At 40.2% G+C, this 13,695-nt stretch overlaps 1 protein-coding gene across 4 annotated transcripts in view; it reads right to left on the bottom strand.

Moving 5' to 3' along the window:
• DSCAM (DS cell adhesion molecule) overlaps positions 1 to 13,695 on the bottom strand; it is a 486,147-nt gene that overhangs the window by 104,324 nt on the left and 368,128 nt on the right. For all 4 annotated transcript variants that reach the window (XM_089511983.1, XM_089511984.1, XM_089511982.1 and 1 more), the window contains exons 15-17: positions 11,273 to 11,440; positions 6,853 to 6,923; positions 2,056 to 2,296 (exon numbers count right to left, since the gene is read on the bottom strand). In XM_089511983.1, coding sequence (XP_089368109.1) covers positions 2,056 to 2,296; positions 6,853 to 6,923; positions 11,273 to 11,440 — 480 coding nt within the window. The remainder of the gene's footprint in view (positions 1 to 2,055; positions 2,297 to 6,852; positions 6,924 to 11,272; positions 11,441 to 13,695) is intronic.

Below are 13,695 nucleotides of genomic sequence, written 5' to 3'. Positions count from 1 at the left end.
TGTGGCAATGATGCACCATGAAAAAGGAGCTACAAAACGCGGCTCCTTCTGCCACTCCCGAGGCGTCCTTAGCAGTGACATCCCTTGTGTGCCGTATGAATGCACACGTGCCAAAATGGTGCATGGACAGTGCAGTAGGGCTCAGGAGCGTGCGGATGCTCCACATTCCCGAGCCCTAAAATCGGCCCCAGGCTAGCACTTTGTGCTAGTCTTTACCAGGCCAGAGTCTCCAGGTCAAGATTCATCCCATGCATTAGTACAGAGGCCCTGCTTTTATGGTGGGAAAGATGTGTGGGGACAGCTCTCACTCATCCAATACTTATGGAGCTAGTTGAGACCAGTCTTGGGATGTAAATGACTCTGTAAACACTAGATTTGTTCCCCTATTATATTTTCCACGCACATTCCCCCAACTTTCCCTGTGTAATCTCTCATCTTCATGTGAACCCTCCACATGTGAACCAAGTGTCTCCAAAAGCTCTTGAATTGTCACAAAATCAAGTCAGGGAGCCAGCCAGAGGCAACATGAAAGTAAGGTAGGGTACGTGTCCCTAGAACTAGGCAGATTAGAAGTAGTACCTCGGTGACACATGCTGCTTGGGTAGGGTGGTTATCATGTACAGACTCAAAATATTTCCAGAATCCTTTGAATTTCCATTGGGGAAAATTTGTGCTTAGCTCAAAAGGAGAGATATAGAAGGAGCAGGGTAACTCAGTCTTAAGGTCTTGTATTCCAGGTTTATGGGGTCCAAATGCATACAAAACTCCAGAGGCAGACTTCAAAATACGAATTAAGTTTTATTTTAAAAGCAGAATAAAGACATTCACTCACACAAGCAACTGCGCACACACATGAGGACTAAGAAATGAGAGTTGGGAGGATGGAATAGATATGAGGCTTCACTAACAGTGATAATTACTTATGCAGATCTTGATGCCAGTCTCTGAGGGTCCAGGATGAAGAGAGGACTCAATAGCTCCCACAGCACATGGGATGGCAAGAATATTGAGGTGCTAAGCGAAGCAATTCTACAGAGTTTCTGCCTTCTGCTAGACTGAGCTGGAGACCAGATTCAATAGTGCCAATATTTATATCAAAAATATCCCTTGGGGGTAGATATCAACAGATTGAAAGGATAAAGTGGTTTGGAATTAGTTTTCCAGGATAGACACAATGAAGCAAAACCAAATTGAAAGAAGAGCGATAGTTGCACATTTCCATATAAGAGAGGATTAGCACATAAGATCGCTTATGCATTGTTTATCTTCCCCGTGCTTTGTCTCGGGTCTCCTCTTACGTCCTCTAGGTGTGTCATGATCTAATCTAGCCGGGGCCCGGGACAACTCCTGATTTCTAGCCTACATGCAAAGATCTATTGCAGTATCATCGCATCCACAGCGGGGTCATAGAAATGTCACCCAGGAAATATGTTTTATTGCAATTTTGATATAAAAGTATGAGGGGTAAATAAGGTACCTGTAGGGTAGTAACACACTTTTTGCTGTGAAAATGTTCTTTAAAAAAATGCAGGCCCCAAACAGACAGGCCAAAATAAAGCTGCTTCGGATCACTTTGGAGGTATGCTGTTTAAATGTTACATGCGTCCTAAGAGTCTGCAAGCCACGCCAAAGCCACGATCCAGTCCTAAGGACTGGAGCACAACTTTTGTGCATCTTCTGGACTCTTAGGACGCATGCATCATTTAAACAGCATACCTACAAAGTGACCCGAAGCAGCTTTATTTTGGCAGTCTGTATGGGGCTGTAGCAACCTTTCAGGTAACATAATATTTCTATATCACTAGTGATGAGTGGGAATTTCATTTTTTTTAAATGTTGCCAAAATCCACAAATCAACACAAGAGAAAGACCTTGACTTGAGTGGAATAAAAAAATAAATAAATTGCCAATGTCATCCATCTCTACCTACAGCAAAGTGAGGCTACCACACATATGCTGAAAAGGAAATGTAAGCACATGTTGTAGAAATATAAAATATCAATGTATGACCTCATGCAATCCCAACCTGCTTTAAAATACAGCATATGAACCTACCATCCTCAAGAGTAGTAGTGATAATTTCCTGAGATGATGGCCCTATGCCTGCTCGATTACATGCCTGTACCACCATGCCATATTGCGTAAATTTTTTCAGGTTATCTAAAGTGTAAACTTCACTGTCCCCGGTGGTATCAATGCTGATGATGTTGAACTGGAAATTGCCCCCTGCACTGTATTCCCGGTAACCAATCTGGTATCCACGAATAATTCCATTTTGCAAGTGTTTCTTTGGAGCCTAAAGAAGATATAAGTTGTACACAAATAACATTACAGTCATAAATTAGAAGCTTAGAACAAGTTTCCACTCCTAAAGCCCATTTTGTTAAAGATCAGTGCTGGAATTCTAGTTAGCTCTAAGTTAATGGCCCAGATGATTTTAAAAAATGGATTTCAAAGTGCCACTGCAATTAAAAACATAAACTGATGCTTATAGGCCTTCTGTCATCAAATGCTGTCTGACTTCCCAAATAAAAGCAAGGGAGGCCAGATTCCTCAGTACTGACGATGATTGATAAAGAACCTGTTGGTATTTGTAAATTTGGCTCTGTCTGACACTTTGCTATCCAGGATTATTTAAAATGCTTGTTGGGAAATGATCTATCTTTTTGGTTTTACTATTAAATACTGCCCCTCCCCCAAATTCCACCACTGCTTGTGAAACTATACATTCTGTTTCCTAGTTCAAATTTTAAATTCCATGGAGATACTAGGTAAGAGAGAACCAGAGTGTTGCAGTGGGTTAGAATGTTGGTTTAAGATTTTGGGAAACCAGTTTTCAAATCCCCATGGACTCACAAAAACCCACTTGGTGACCTGGAATAAGTCACACTCTCTCAGTGTGAGAGGAAGCCAATGGCATACCTCCTCTGAAGGTTTCAGTTCCTCTGTCAGATACTTTGTGGAGGATGTATTCTTCCAGAAAAGAAAATGAGAGGTACAGTTCTGATATGCAGAAAAACAGTTGTGCTGGGCCCTTTTCTATCCTGTCCTATCAGAAAGGAGGATGTAGAAAGGAGGCAGGTGGATGTAGAAAAGATATAGTAGCCACTGCTGTGACATGTTTCCCCAGGTGGAGGACCTAAGGGCAAGGTCTGCCTCATTAAGGTCACATGTAGCCTGTAAAAATCAGGAAATACTCCTAGAGAAGCTTTAAGACAAAGCAAATATGAAAGTGGGGGTGGGCATGAGCTGGAATTAGGAACAGGCAACTGTGACAGCCATGTGAATGAGACGTTGCATCTGGTTTGGATTCTAGTCTACAATTTAAAGGATCTATCCAAGGTGCTGCACCCTACCCCAGAATCCAGTTTAGCATCTTGGGACTCTTTGCCAAAATTCAGTTTAAAACCTGCAATGGGTTTGCTACCCCAGTCGCCTCAACTGCTATTGCTGTTAGGAGCTCCAACTCAGCCCATCTGTTTGGCTCTGTAGGCAGAGCCTGTCTGGAAGTGCTGGGTGATCCTTCTCCCTGAAAATGCATATGAAGGCCTATGAGCTCCAGAGCTTCAAAATGTCACCTGTGAATCCTATGCAGAAATACAGATGGTTTTACACTGATCCTGAAAAAATATATATACTTCAGATTAATATAATTAGAATCTAGGGGCTATTCTACAAGTAAGGATATTATGAGAATTGCTGCAGATATTCACACATTTGCATTGATGGTTAATTGTCTTTACTTTCTTGTACAAATTTACATCTATTCATCCTCCCTCTGTTGAAAATGAGCAGCCTTCCAAATCCATGCAAGGCAAATGGACAGCTGCACATGCAATAATGTGCATTTTTGTGGATTTCCATGGGTACTTTGATTAAAACTGCAAAGTCCTTTTCTGCAAAGTTAAGAGTTTTTTCTTGCTTTGACTTTTAAAGCCTTGTGTGATTTAGCTGCCCTCTATGTCCCCAGTCCTCAGTTCTTATTATTGCCCTGACTGGGATCTTCATTCTATAAATGCTGTGTTCCTGATTTCACCAAAGTCCCCCCCCCCCCCCTTTGGTCAACCTTTATTCTCTTTTTGTTGCTACTCTGTATCTTTGGAATTGTCTTCACCAACATCAGAGGTTTTCTCTTTTGATTGCTGATTTTAAATATCATTGAAAACCTTTTCTCTCTTCTAAAAACTTTGGAATTTCAGTTTCAGTTTACAGTTTTGTATATTCAGAGTATATGTATATCACCAACTTTTTTATTTGTATTATCTTTTAAAAATATTCGTATTAATTCCTTTCTTCCCCATATATATTTCTTTTCTTTTTTAAAATGAAATTAGATTGTATGATTTTGGCAGAATTGTCTGTTAAATTGTTGTATCATCATGTATGCTTGGTGGCACTATATAAATGAACAAAACAATACCAAGAATAACTAATAACTTGTTATAAAATTAGCTAGAATATTTAACTTTTAGCTTGGTTTTCAGTTGATCAAAAGTGCCCAGGAACTGGATTTAAAGTCCTTTATAATTCAAAGTATAGTATGCCAGCCCAAAGAGGTAACTGAATGCTACTTGCTGCAGTGGCAAGTGAAAGTGTTTGACTGGTCCAAAACACACTGCAGAAATAATCCTGTTTGAGACAGTTTTAACTGGCCTGGCTCAGTGCTAGGGAATCCTGGGAACTGTAGTTTATTCTGGCACCAGAGCTCTCTGACAAAGAAGGCTAAATGTCTCACTAAACTACAGTTTCCAGAATTCCCTAGCACTGAGCCAGGGCAGTTGAAGCTGTCTCAAACAGGATTATTTCTGCAGTGCGTTTTGGACCACTGTTCTTATTTTCGTGTCCTGATTTAACCAATTTTGTGCATATATTCACTTTATGGTGAATTGATATACTATACACGCATACACATAAACAAGCTAGAACTGGTAAATTTAATAAGCACTGTTGTAACTGTGATAACAGAATAAGGAAAAGTAGAATTTTGTGAGTCTATTGCCCATTTTCCATTAATAGGGACCACAGCATGCCAAAAATTAAAGTATTCCTTTATCCACTGATTCACACTAATGCTAAAAATCAGTAGTCCTGATTCTATAGAACTCAATGGCAAAACCAGTATTTCAGACGGTGAGTGAGGGGCTTGACAGACCACCCATTTTTTTTCCTGAGAGAGACTGCAGCGTGGGCTCCCTCCGCACCAAAAGGAACCTGCTAAAAGCGGGTTCTTTTTGGCATGTGTGGTGCGCTGCTATCACTGTTAATCGTCAATGATGCAAGCGCGGCACTTTGATGTGTGGATGCGGCGCCGTGCTTGCATCATCATAGTGGCCCCCATGTGTACTGGAGGCTGCCATGATGGTGCCACTGTTCCGTATTATGGTTTGGGAGCCTGTGGTTGCTGTGTGCCCCCGAGCCCTAATTTTGGCCTGAGGATGGAGCTTGCTGCCTGTCTGTTTCGGGCCTAAGTTAAGTCAGTCCCACATGTCATTCTACTCATAAACTGTAGGCTGGATGTTATTGATGAAATGCTCTCTGCCATTTGTAATAGAACTTTTGTGACCATTGTTTTGTTCTGCCAGGGTCCTCCATTATTTTTAAGCTACATTTGGTTGAATACATTTAGTTAGGAGCAGTGTATTATTAATAGGTTACTATCTTGTCAGATTTCTATACCAGTTGAATTCAATGTAACACTAATGTTAACAACTTGCATTACCAGTTTGATAATGCTTCTGAGATCTTACTTAGGACTTTATTGCACCGCCTTCGGTGCCAGACTTACCTCTTCTGAATTTGAGCCAAATTTGGAAGTTAGGATGATTTTATCACACTGATTTTCCCCTCAAAATGGCTTCCTGTTGCCTCCAGTGTTGAATTCAGGCCTTGTAACTCGCTTTGGTGGTCATGTTTTCCAAACCAGAAGCTTCTGAATGGGAAAAAGTGGCCGCTGAACTGACTTACGGGGCCCAAATTCAACACTGGAGGCAACAGGAAGCTATTTTGAGGGGAAAGTCTGTGTGATAAAATCAGCCTAACTTCCGAGGTAAGTCAGGTAAGTCAGGCACTGGAGGCAGTGCAATAAAGTCCTTACTTTACACATAGACAATGTTATAGACTCTAGGAGCTAGATGTAATTTTAAATGAAGAAAAATAGAAATATCAAAGGGTCTTGTCGCACCTTAAAGAATAACATGTACAGGTATTTATTACTGCATCACTTTTCAAGGTCTGCCACCCACTTCATCACATTAGATGTTATCCTGAATTTAATCTAACACGGAAACAGCTAGCTACAGAAGACAGTCCAAGAGCTGAACTCCTGCTACTTACAATTCAAACATGTGTTGTAGTATATAATATTAGATGAAAATGCAAGCCTGGGTAAATGATCTATATTTGAATGTTTCAAACTTACATATTTTTCTTAATATTAAGTTACCTTTGGTTCACACAGATGTGCATTATAATGCTTAAGCTCCACTGTCATTTTTCTAAAAATGTTGTCTTCTCATGAGACAAATTGAATTGTGCCATGGTTTTACAAGAGGCAACCAAAAAGTCAGTTATTTATTTATTTTCACACTGCAGCTGCATTTCTGGCAATAAAATGTTCAAAAGGGCACAATCACAGGCACATATAATTGCATGCAAATTTAATTTAGCATGCAATTACATTCACTTGCAAAGTAATTTTTGAAAATTTAGCCACAAGCGTTGTGAGTATAAATCCATCAAATTAAGCTTCCCTTATTTGTTTGGCCTTGTGGGCTTCTTCCTCAATAACACTGTGATATACATCCCAACAAAGTATAAGGGATATTTCCGACTCACAGAGCATATCTTATTTACCTTCCAGGTTACCCGAATGCTTTGTGAAGAAATGGGCTCAAGCTGAACATCTTGAGGTGGTCCATCGGGAGCTGGTAAGAAATAAACAGATAAATCAGTATGCTAAGGTCTTCTTTTTTAAAAAATACAACACCCCACCCCCACATTACTCAGTATTCAGAAATTCTAAAAACTGGTATAAAGAAAAATGCTGTTGCCAGGATGAAGGCACACGAAGCAACAAAAAGAGAAACCATTAGTCTTATTTGGGCATTGTTCCACCATGATCATCATAGCATGACTGGGGAAGTGGGGACAGGTTCATAGGACTACTCTTCCTGCATCTGAGAAGCCTTTTATGTTGAGTATGCTCTCAACAGACTCTCTGTTGAGTCTGAAGTATAGGGTACATGTTTTTGATCCTGCTCTTCAAGGCTTCTAAATCATACAAGGAGCTTACTTAAATAGAAAAGGCTTCTCACTGCATTCCCCTACCATCAGAAAGCTGCCCTCAGAGTTAGTGTAACCTTTTTGAATTATTGGAAGGACCTGTACACATTAGTTCAGAAAGAAAGGGAGAGCTGGAAAGGAGCAGTTGCCAGGGATTAGGATTAAAGTCAAATTTCTAGCATTGCAATATTCAGAAATACAGTTTAAACATCAAAAGAAAAGAGGTAGGCAAAGTGACTAAGGCAATGTAAACATAGCAAATAGAAGATTTCTAGGTGTGAATGATTTCCAATGTTTCACTCTGTGACATGCTAGAAAATTGAGGACTGAAGAAAAATTACACTGGGGGGAATCATTCTTCCTGGGGGACAATGCCCTCATTCCCTGCTCCTTTTAACTACATCCCTAAAGCTAACTGCCTATCAGTTTTTAACCAGTATGCAATCAGATCTCATGTTCTATTACTTTATTTTATAGGAATTCAACAAGAAAGTGTTTGATTTCACTATAGCTATATGAATAGCCAAACTCCATGTCCATGAACATATTATGCAAAATGTGAAATATTGTATAACTGTTATATTTCCTTTCTTCATGAAGCTCAGCTATCTCATTTGGACCTTTTCCATGAAATCAAAATCCAAAATTTTACAGAAATGGCTCATACATCTGAATTCAGTGTGCTTAGTCTGAATTATAGGGTATAGTGTTTCAATTTTAATTTAAAACTGGGTGGATAAAAGCAGAATGATCAATACTACAATGTACCTGTCCCATCCACAGAAGTTTGGATCTGCCCCCCTTCCCCCCATAGATGGCAAAAAATGCAGACTGCTATGTCCCATATCATTCAATGGCAGCAACATGTGCACAGATGCATCAATACATAATAATGGGTGTGGTAATCCATGGGTAGTCAAATCTATGGATTGCCAGCCCACCAATGTGATGGGTCTGCTGTAGTAAGAAATGGAAAAACAACAGAATATAGAGAAACAGAAGTTTGGAAACCAAGCTACAGAATTCATGGAAATAATGTTTTGCATCATTTCCCCCATCTTAAAAACCCACCCTGTAGTGTCAGACTTCCCTGTTGGTAATGTGAGTGGGGCTGCTGGCCCAATGCAATTCCCTTAAATCAGGCTAGGATTGTAAAATATGTTAATTTACAGGAAGTTTCAGAAGGAAAATTTACCATACCCTATCTCTTGATGGTCAGAATCCACTTGAGAGGTTTTTGGTATGGGCACAGGTAGCTGCAAAGGCTCAAAGTGAATTGAAATACCCTCCTTCAATAAATGACCCAAAGCTAACCTATTTTAGGCTTCCAAGACAAAGTGTCCACATCAGCCATGAGAGTCATCAAACAAGGGAAATTAAAGGTGTTAACAGTTCTCAGACAGTGAATAGCCTTACTGGGGGGAAAATGAAAACATTTAATGCCAATAAAATATAAATATTCATTTTCCCTTGCCGTGGTTTATACTTCTTGCATTATATTTAAAGGAAACATTTACTCTGCTTTCTGAAACACTGAAGTTTCCATGGCTTGCTACGAAGAGCTTTTGCTGTTAAACATCCTGAAGGAAAAGAGGTAAGAAATGCTAAGAAAAGCTAATGAAAGGGCAGTCTACAAACCATAATTCTTCTTTCCCTGCAGGAACCTAGAAATAAAAGATGCTGACAGCCTGAAGCACAGTAGTGTATGACACGCAATGCACACCTTCAGCAATGTGGCCTCCCTCCCCCTCCTTTCTGTTTAATATTTAATGTTGTTGTTTTTGTAAAGCCTTCATTATATTCTCTACCCTCAGGCTTCTCTTAGATGTTTGGGAATCCATACTCATTTAACATGCCTGAGGTAAAAGCAATGAACTAAAATAAACAGTGACAAATGGTAGTACTTCCATGCTTCTTGCATGTGTTCTCAGCTGATATCAAGGCATGCACATGTGCGCATGCAGACAGACAGACAGACAGACAGACAGACAGACAGACAGACAGACACACACACACACACACACAGGCTTTGTTGAAGCCTTGGCTTTCTCTTCTCTGGTTTCACCCCAAATAAATCTGCAGCTTTTGATAGTGTCTCCATATAATTGACCTTTCTCTCAGAATGGACAGCTTTATAATGAGAGCAAAAGAAAGAGTCATTTGTTTCAAAACTAGGGCACACAGCAGAGAATATAACGTGACGTTCAGGTTGCACATTATTAATGGGGAAGCTAATCTGCAAATTAAGGTCAGTTGATTATGCTGGCATGTTAATTTTCAGTTAAACAAAAACCTGCCAGTGAAAAATACTACTGGTCGATGAAGAAAAATAATTTTTAGAGCACTGAGTATGTCCGTGTGATCATGAGTGATAGCAGAACCAGCCTATGCATTAGTTTGCCTCCTCTGAATGAATGTTTGGAAGAGGTAATGGCACGGATGAAGAAAAACAAATTGAAACTGAATCCAGACAAGATTGAGGTGCTTATTATCAAGGATCCTAATCTGGGGCCAGAGGTGTGTCAACCAGTTCTTGATGGGATTTCACTCCCTCTGAAATACTGTGTTCACAGGTTCGGAGTGCTTCTGGATCTTTCCCTCCAAATGTCAGCACAGATAGATGTGATGGTCAGAGTTCCTGTTATCAGCTTTGGTTGATATGCCAACTGCTCCCCTTCCTAGAACTGGAGAACCTGAAGATGGTAGTGCATGCACTGGTAACCTCAAGCCTGGACTTCTTCAAAGCACTCTATGGCCTGAAACAGATGGGCCTTTGCAGCGCCCTCATCACGTGCGAGGGTTGCCTGGTGGGTGGAGCACCCATACGCCCGGCAGCCCTTGCCCACCACACGGGGCGCGTAATGATGATGTTGCAGCTGCGACACTTCCAGACAGGGCAGCGCAGCTGCGATGTCATAGCGACATCTCTTGCACTTTTCAGCGTCGCAGCCACGCCGCAAAGAGGAGCCGCTTCTAGGTGCTCCTTTTTTTGCTCCGCAGGAGCGCCACACATTTTGGTTGCTGCGGTGCTCCTGCGGAGCAAAGAGAGGTGCTGGGGAGGCACCTCTTTCTGGCAGTGTGTAGCCCGCCTATATTAGGCTAACTTTGTACCAGAACTGGAAACTCCAACTGGTTCAGAATAAGGCAGCCAGACTGATTACAGATACATCTAGGAGTGATCGCATCACGCCAATGTAAAACTCCCTGCCAGTTAGTTTAATTTATTGGTAAAGTACTTTAATTTATTGGTATTGAATACTATGATGTTTTGATATCTATTTGGCTCCTAGTCTGGGTGATATAGCAATGCAAAAAATAAGCAAATACCAGTGAGGATTGTATCTTTGGCTACCCACCACATAGTCCTTTTATATATCTCCTCCATGTTGTGTGGTTCCACCCATATAATACTTGTTCTCCTGTTCCACTCAATTTCACTTTCTGCCTAAATCAAAATGCAAGTCTTGTATTTAGAAGAATGCACACATCTAGGCAATTTGTGGTTTAATTTTCTGACTGGATAAATATTCCATACCACTGAGTATACATATCAGGAGCAAAGAAATGACTGCAGTTTCACTTAGCATATAGGTAGGATTGAAAGAGGGGGAAAATAGAATGCATGCAAAAAACATGTTAGTCAAGTTGCTAGCTGCAAGAAACTGATCCTGGAATAAATAGGACAGTAAGGACGCAAGCAGAAAATTGTGCAGGACACAAAATACATCACAAGACAGACTAGTGATGCATCAAGTGTTTACATGATTTCATTTATTTGTGTCTTTTTATCTTTGGACTGAATAGCTTTTTAAATCAAATAATTTAATGACCTTTGATATACTAATATCACTAATTGCAGTGACTTGTAATGTAAAACTTCTTTGAAATCAGATAGTATAGTACCATTTTGGGCAAAAATACCAATGGTGCAGAAAACCAACAGTGAATAAAATTTAACATTAGGCTGGACTGTAGGTAATCTAGAACATACCTGCTTCATCTGTGGTAATGGTGAGTTCATTGCTAGCCTCACTCTTGCCAATGCGATTTTTTGCATACATGCGGATATTGTAGGTAGAGGAAGCATGAAGGTCAATAATAGTAGCCTGGTTCAGTTGTGGAGAAACATCTTTGGTTCTTTGGACAGAATCCCAGGAGTCTATTAAAGGTGTGGAAAAGATAAACAATTTCTCTCTCTCTCTTTTTTTTTTAAAATCTGTTTTTCAAAAAGCAATACAACAAATAACACATTTCCAAGACTGACATCACTGATTTAAAAAATGCAGGCATCATTTTTCCCTTAACCTTTTCACTTTACTTAAAAACAACATGGAAGGCAGATTCTCACAGGAAAAAGACAGCCTTCAGTGACAACAAAATCCAGATACTATTTTGTGTAATGATACACAGAGACTATACAGAGGCCTCAGGAAAAATCATAAATGGAAATTCATGGTTTTGGTTTACATAGGTGGATGGGAAGAAATCCTTGACCTTCAAGATGGATCTGGCCTGGCACTCCAATTCATCTGGGATGTTATTGAATTTCTGAAGATATTTATGGAAGGGCTATCTGAAAGGCTATCTGAAGCAGCTGGTGATGGCTGCTTCTGGAGCAGAGACTACCTGAAGATAATTGAGGTGTGGGGAGAAGCTGACAGTGAGTAATGATAAAATCATACCATTGTAGAACTGGAAGAGTCCCCCTGGGGTCGTCTAGTCCGATCTCTAGCCCATGCATGAATCCAATGCTAAGACATCCCTGATAAATGGGAGTGGCACAGTGATTAAATGCCGGTACTGCAGCCACAAGTTTAGGAGTTCGATCCTAGGGCTTCTAAGGTTGACTTAGCCTTCCATCCTTTCATTGGTCAGTAAAATCAGTACTCAGCTTGTTGGGGGCAATTAGCTTACAGATTATAAACCATTTAGAGAGTGCTGAGTTCGCTAATAAGTGATATAGAAATGTACATGCTACATACTAAATAGCCACCTGGCCTCTATCCAGGAGAACCATGCAATGATGCTGCTGAAAAGTCTGTCTCAACAGAGGGGCAACACCTGCTCAATCTCCTTTTTCTTTGTGTCCTTTCAGCAAAATAACTTCTCAGACTGATGCTGTTGAGGTAGCAGTGTTCAGCTCTGAGAGGTGCAAGATGATGCTCACTATATGCTCACACGAAAGCATGGAAGAAGAGACGTACAGAAGGGAGAAAGGAAACAAGATGAAGAAAGAAAGAAAGATGCAGTGTTCACTGCTGAAGTTAGTGCTTCTTTGAAGCCTGTCAAAGGCTATATCTCCTAATATGTCTCACATCTTTACTTCCAGTTGGTGGCCAATAGGTGTTGGTTTTAATCTTTTGTTGGGTTTCTGTCCCATAATGGTTGGATTTTATAGCACAGTGTCTACATATTTCATCTACCTTCTAGCAAAATAACCCTAAATTCATTTTAGCTGCTTTGTCAAGAACCAGGACAAGGGATCCATAACTATCCCTCGTTCCCACACCCACACCAAAGTCATTCAAGCTTCATTTTTTACCGAGAATCCAAGATGGAGACAACCATTATCTTGTTAAGGAGGGTCAGCTGGAGGTATAGGATCTGACATTCTATGAAAGGGATATTTTGGATCATGTAATCCAGATCAATTCAGGCTCTGTAATGTGGGATGATGCTACATCATCCCTGAACAGACAAATATCCAATCAGTGCTTACACAGTTTCAATGAAAGAAAAGCAGTATGTTCCAGTGGCAAACATAGCATTAGGACAGCCCTACTGTTCTGAAAAATATATATCTCTGAAGTTTCTACCTTTTATAATAAATAATAATAAAATTTTATTTGTGTTTCCCCACCTCTCCCGATGGAACGAAGCAGGGTTACAGGCTATTAAAATCAGAATACATACAACAATCTTATAAAATTCATAGAATAAATATAGCATCAATAGCTTATCAAACCATCAGACATCCAGGGGCAAGGGCAGAATATCGTTGTCAGATTTTAAATGTAATGAAGTGTTATCTACTCTATTTTTTGTATAACAGCTTTTTAGATATTAGGAAGATGCTGTAATGTCTCTCCTTAATTTTATTGTCTTCAGACTAAACATACACAGCTCTTTCCACTGTTCTGATTTGGTTTCTAGAACCCTCAACTTCTTCGCTGCTCCTCCCAAGGCACCCTTTGATTTGTTAGTCTCATTAAAACTGGATAAGGCACTCCAAATGCAGCTTGACTAATGCAGAAGAAAGTGGAACTGTTTTGAATTCTGTGGTGCTGGTCCTGCCTAGTCAGCTGAGACAAATTGATGGCTTTAGCTCCCATTTGAGCTCTGACAGTGGGTCAGTGGCCCTTCATCATGCCTGTTTCAGCCCTTGATTGTTGTTAATCAGGATTAATTAAGATG

Source organism: Sceloporus occidentalis, unplaced genomic scaffold, assembly GCF_023333645.1.
Source record: "Sceloporus occidentalis isolate IW3139 unplaced genomic scaffold, rSceOcc1.0.p SCAF_2, whole genome shotgun sequence".
In the NCBI taxonomy this organism is placed as follows: Eukaryota; Metazoa; Chordata; class Lepidosauria; order Squamata; family Phrynosomatidae; genus Sceloporus; species Sceloporus occidentalis.
This window is presented reverse-complemented; position numbering and strand designations above follow the sequence as displayed.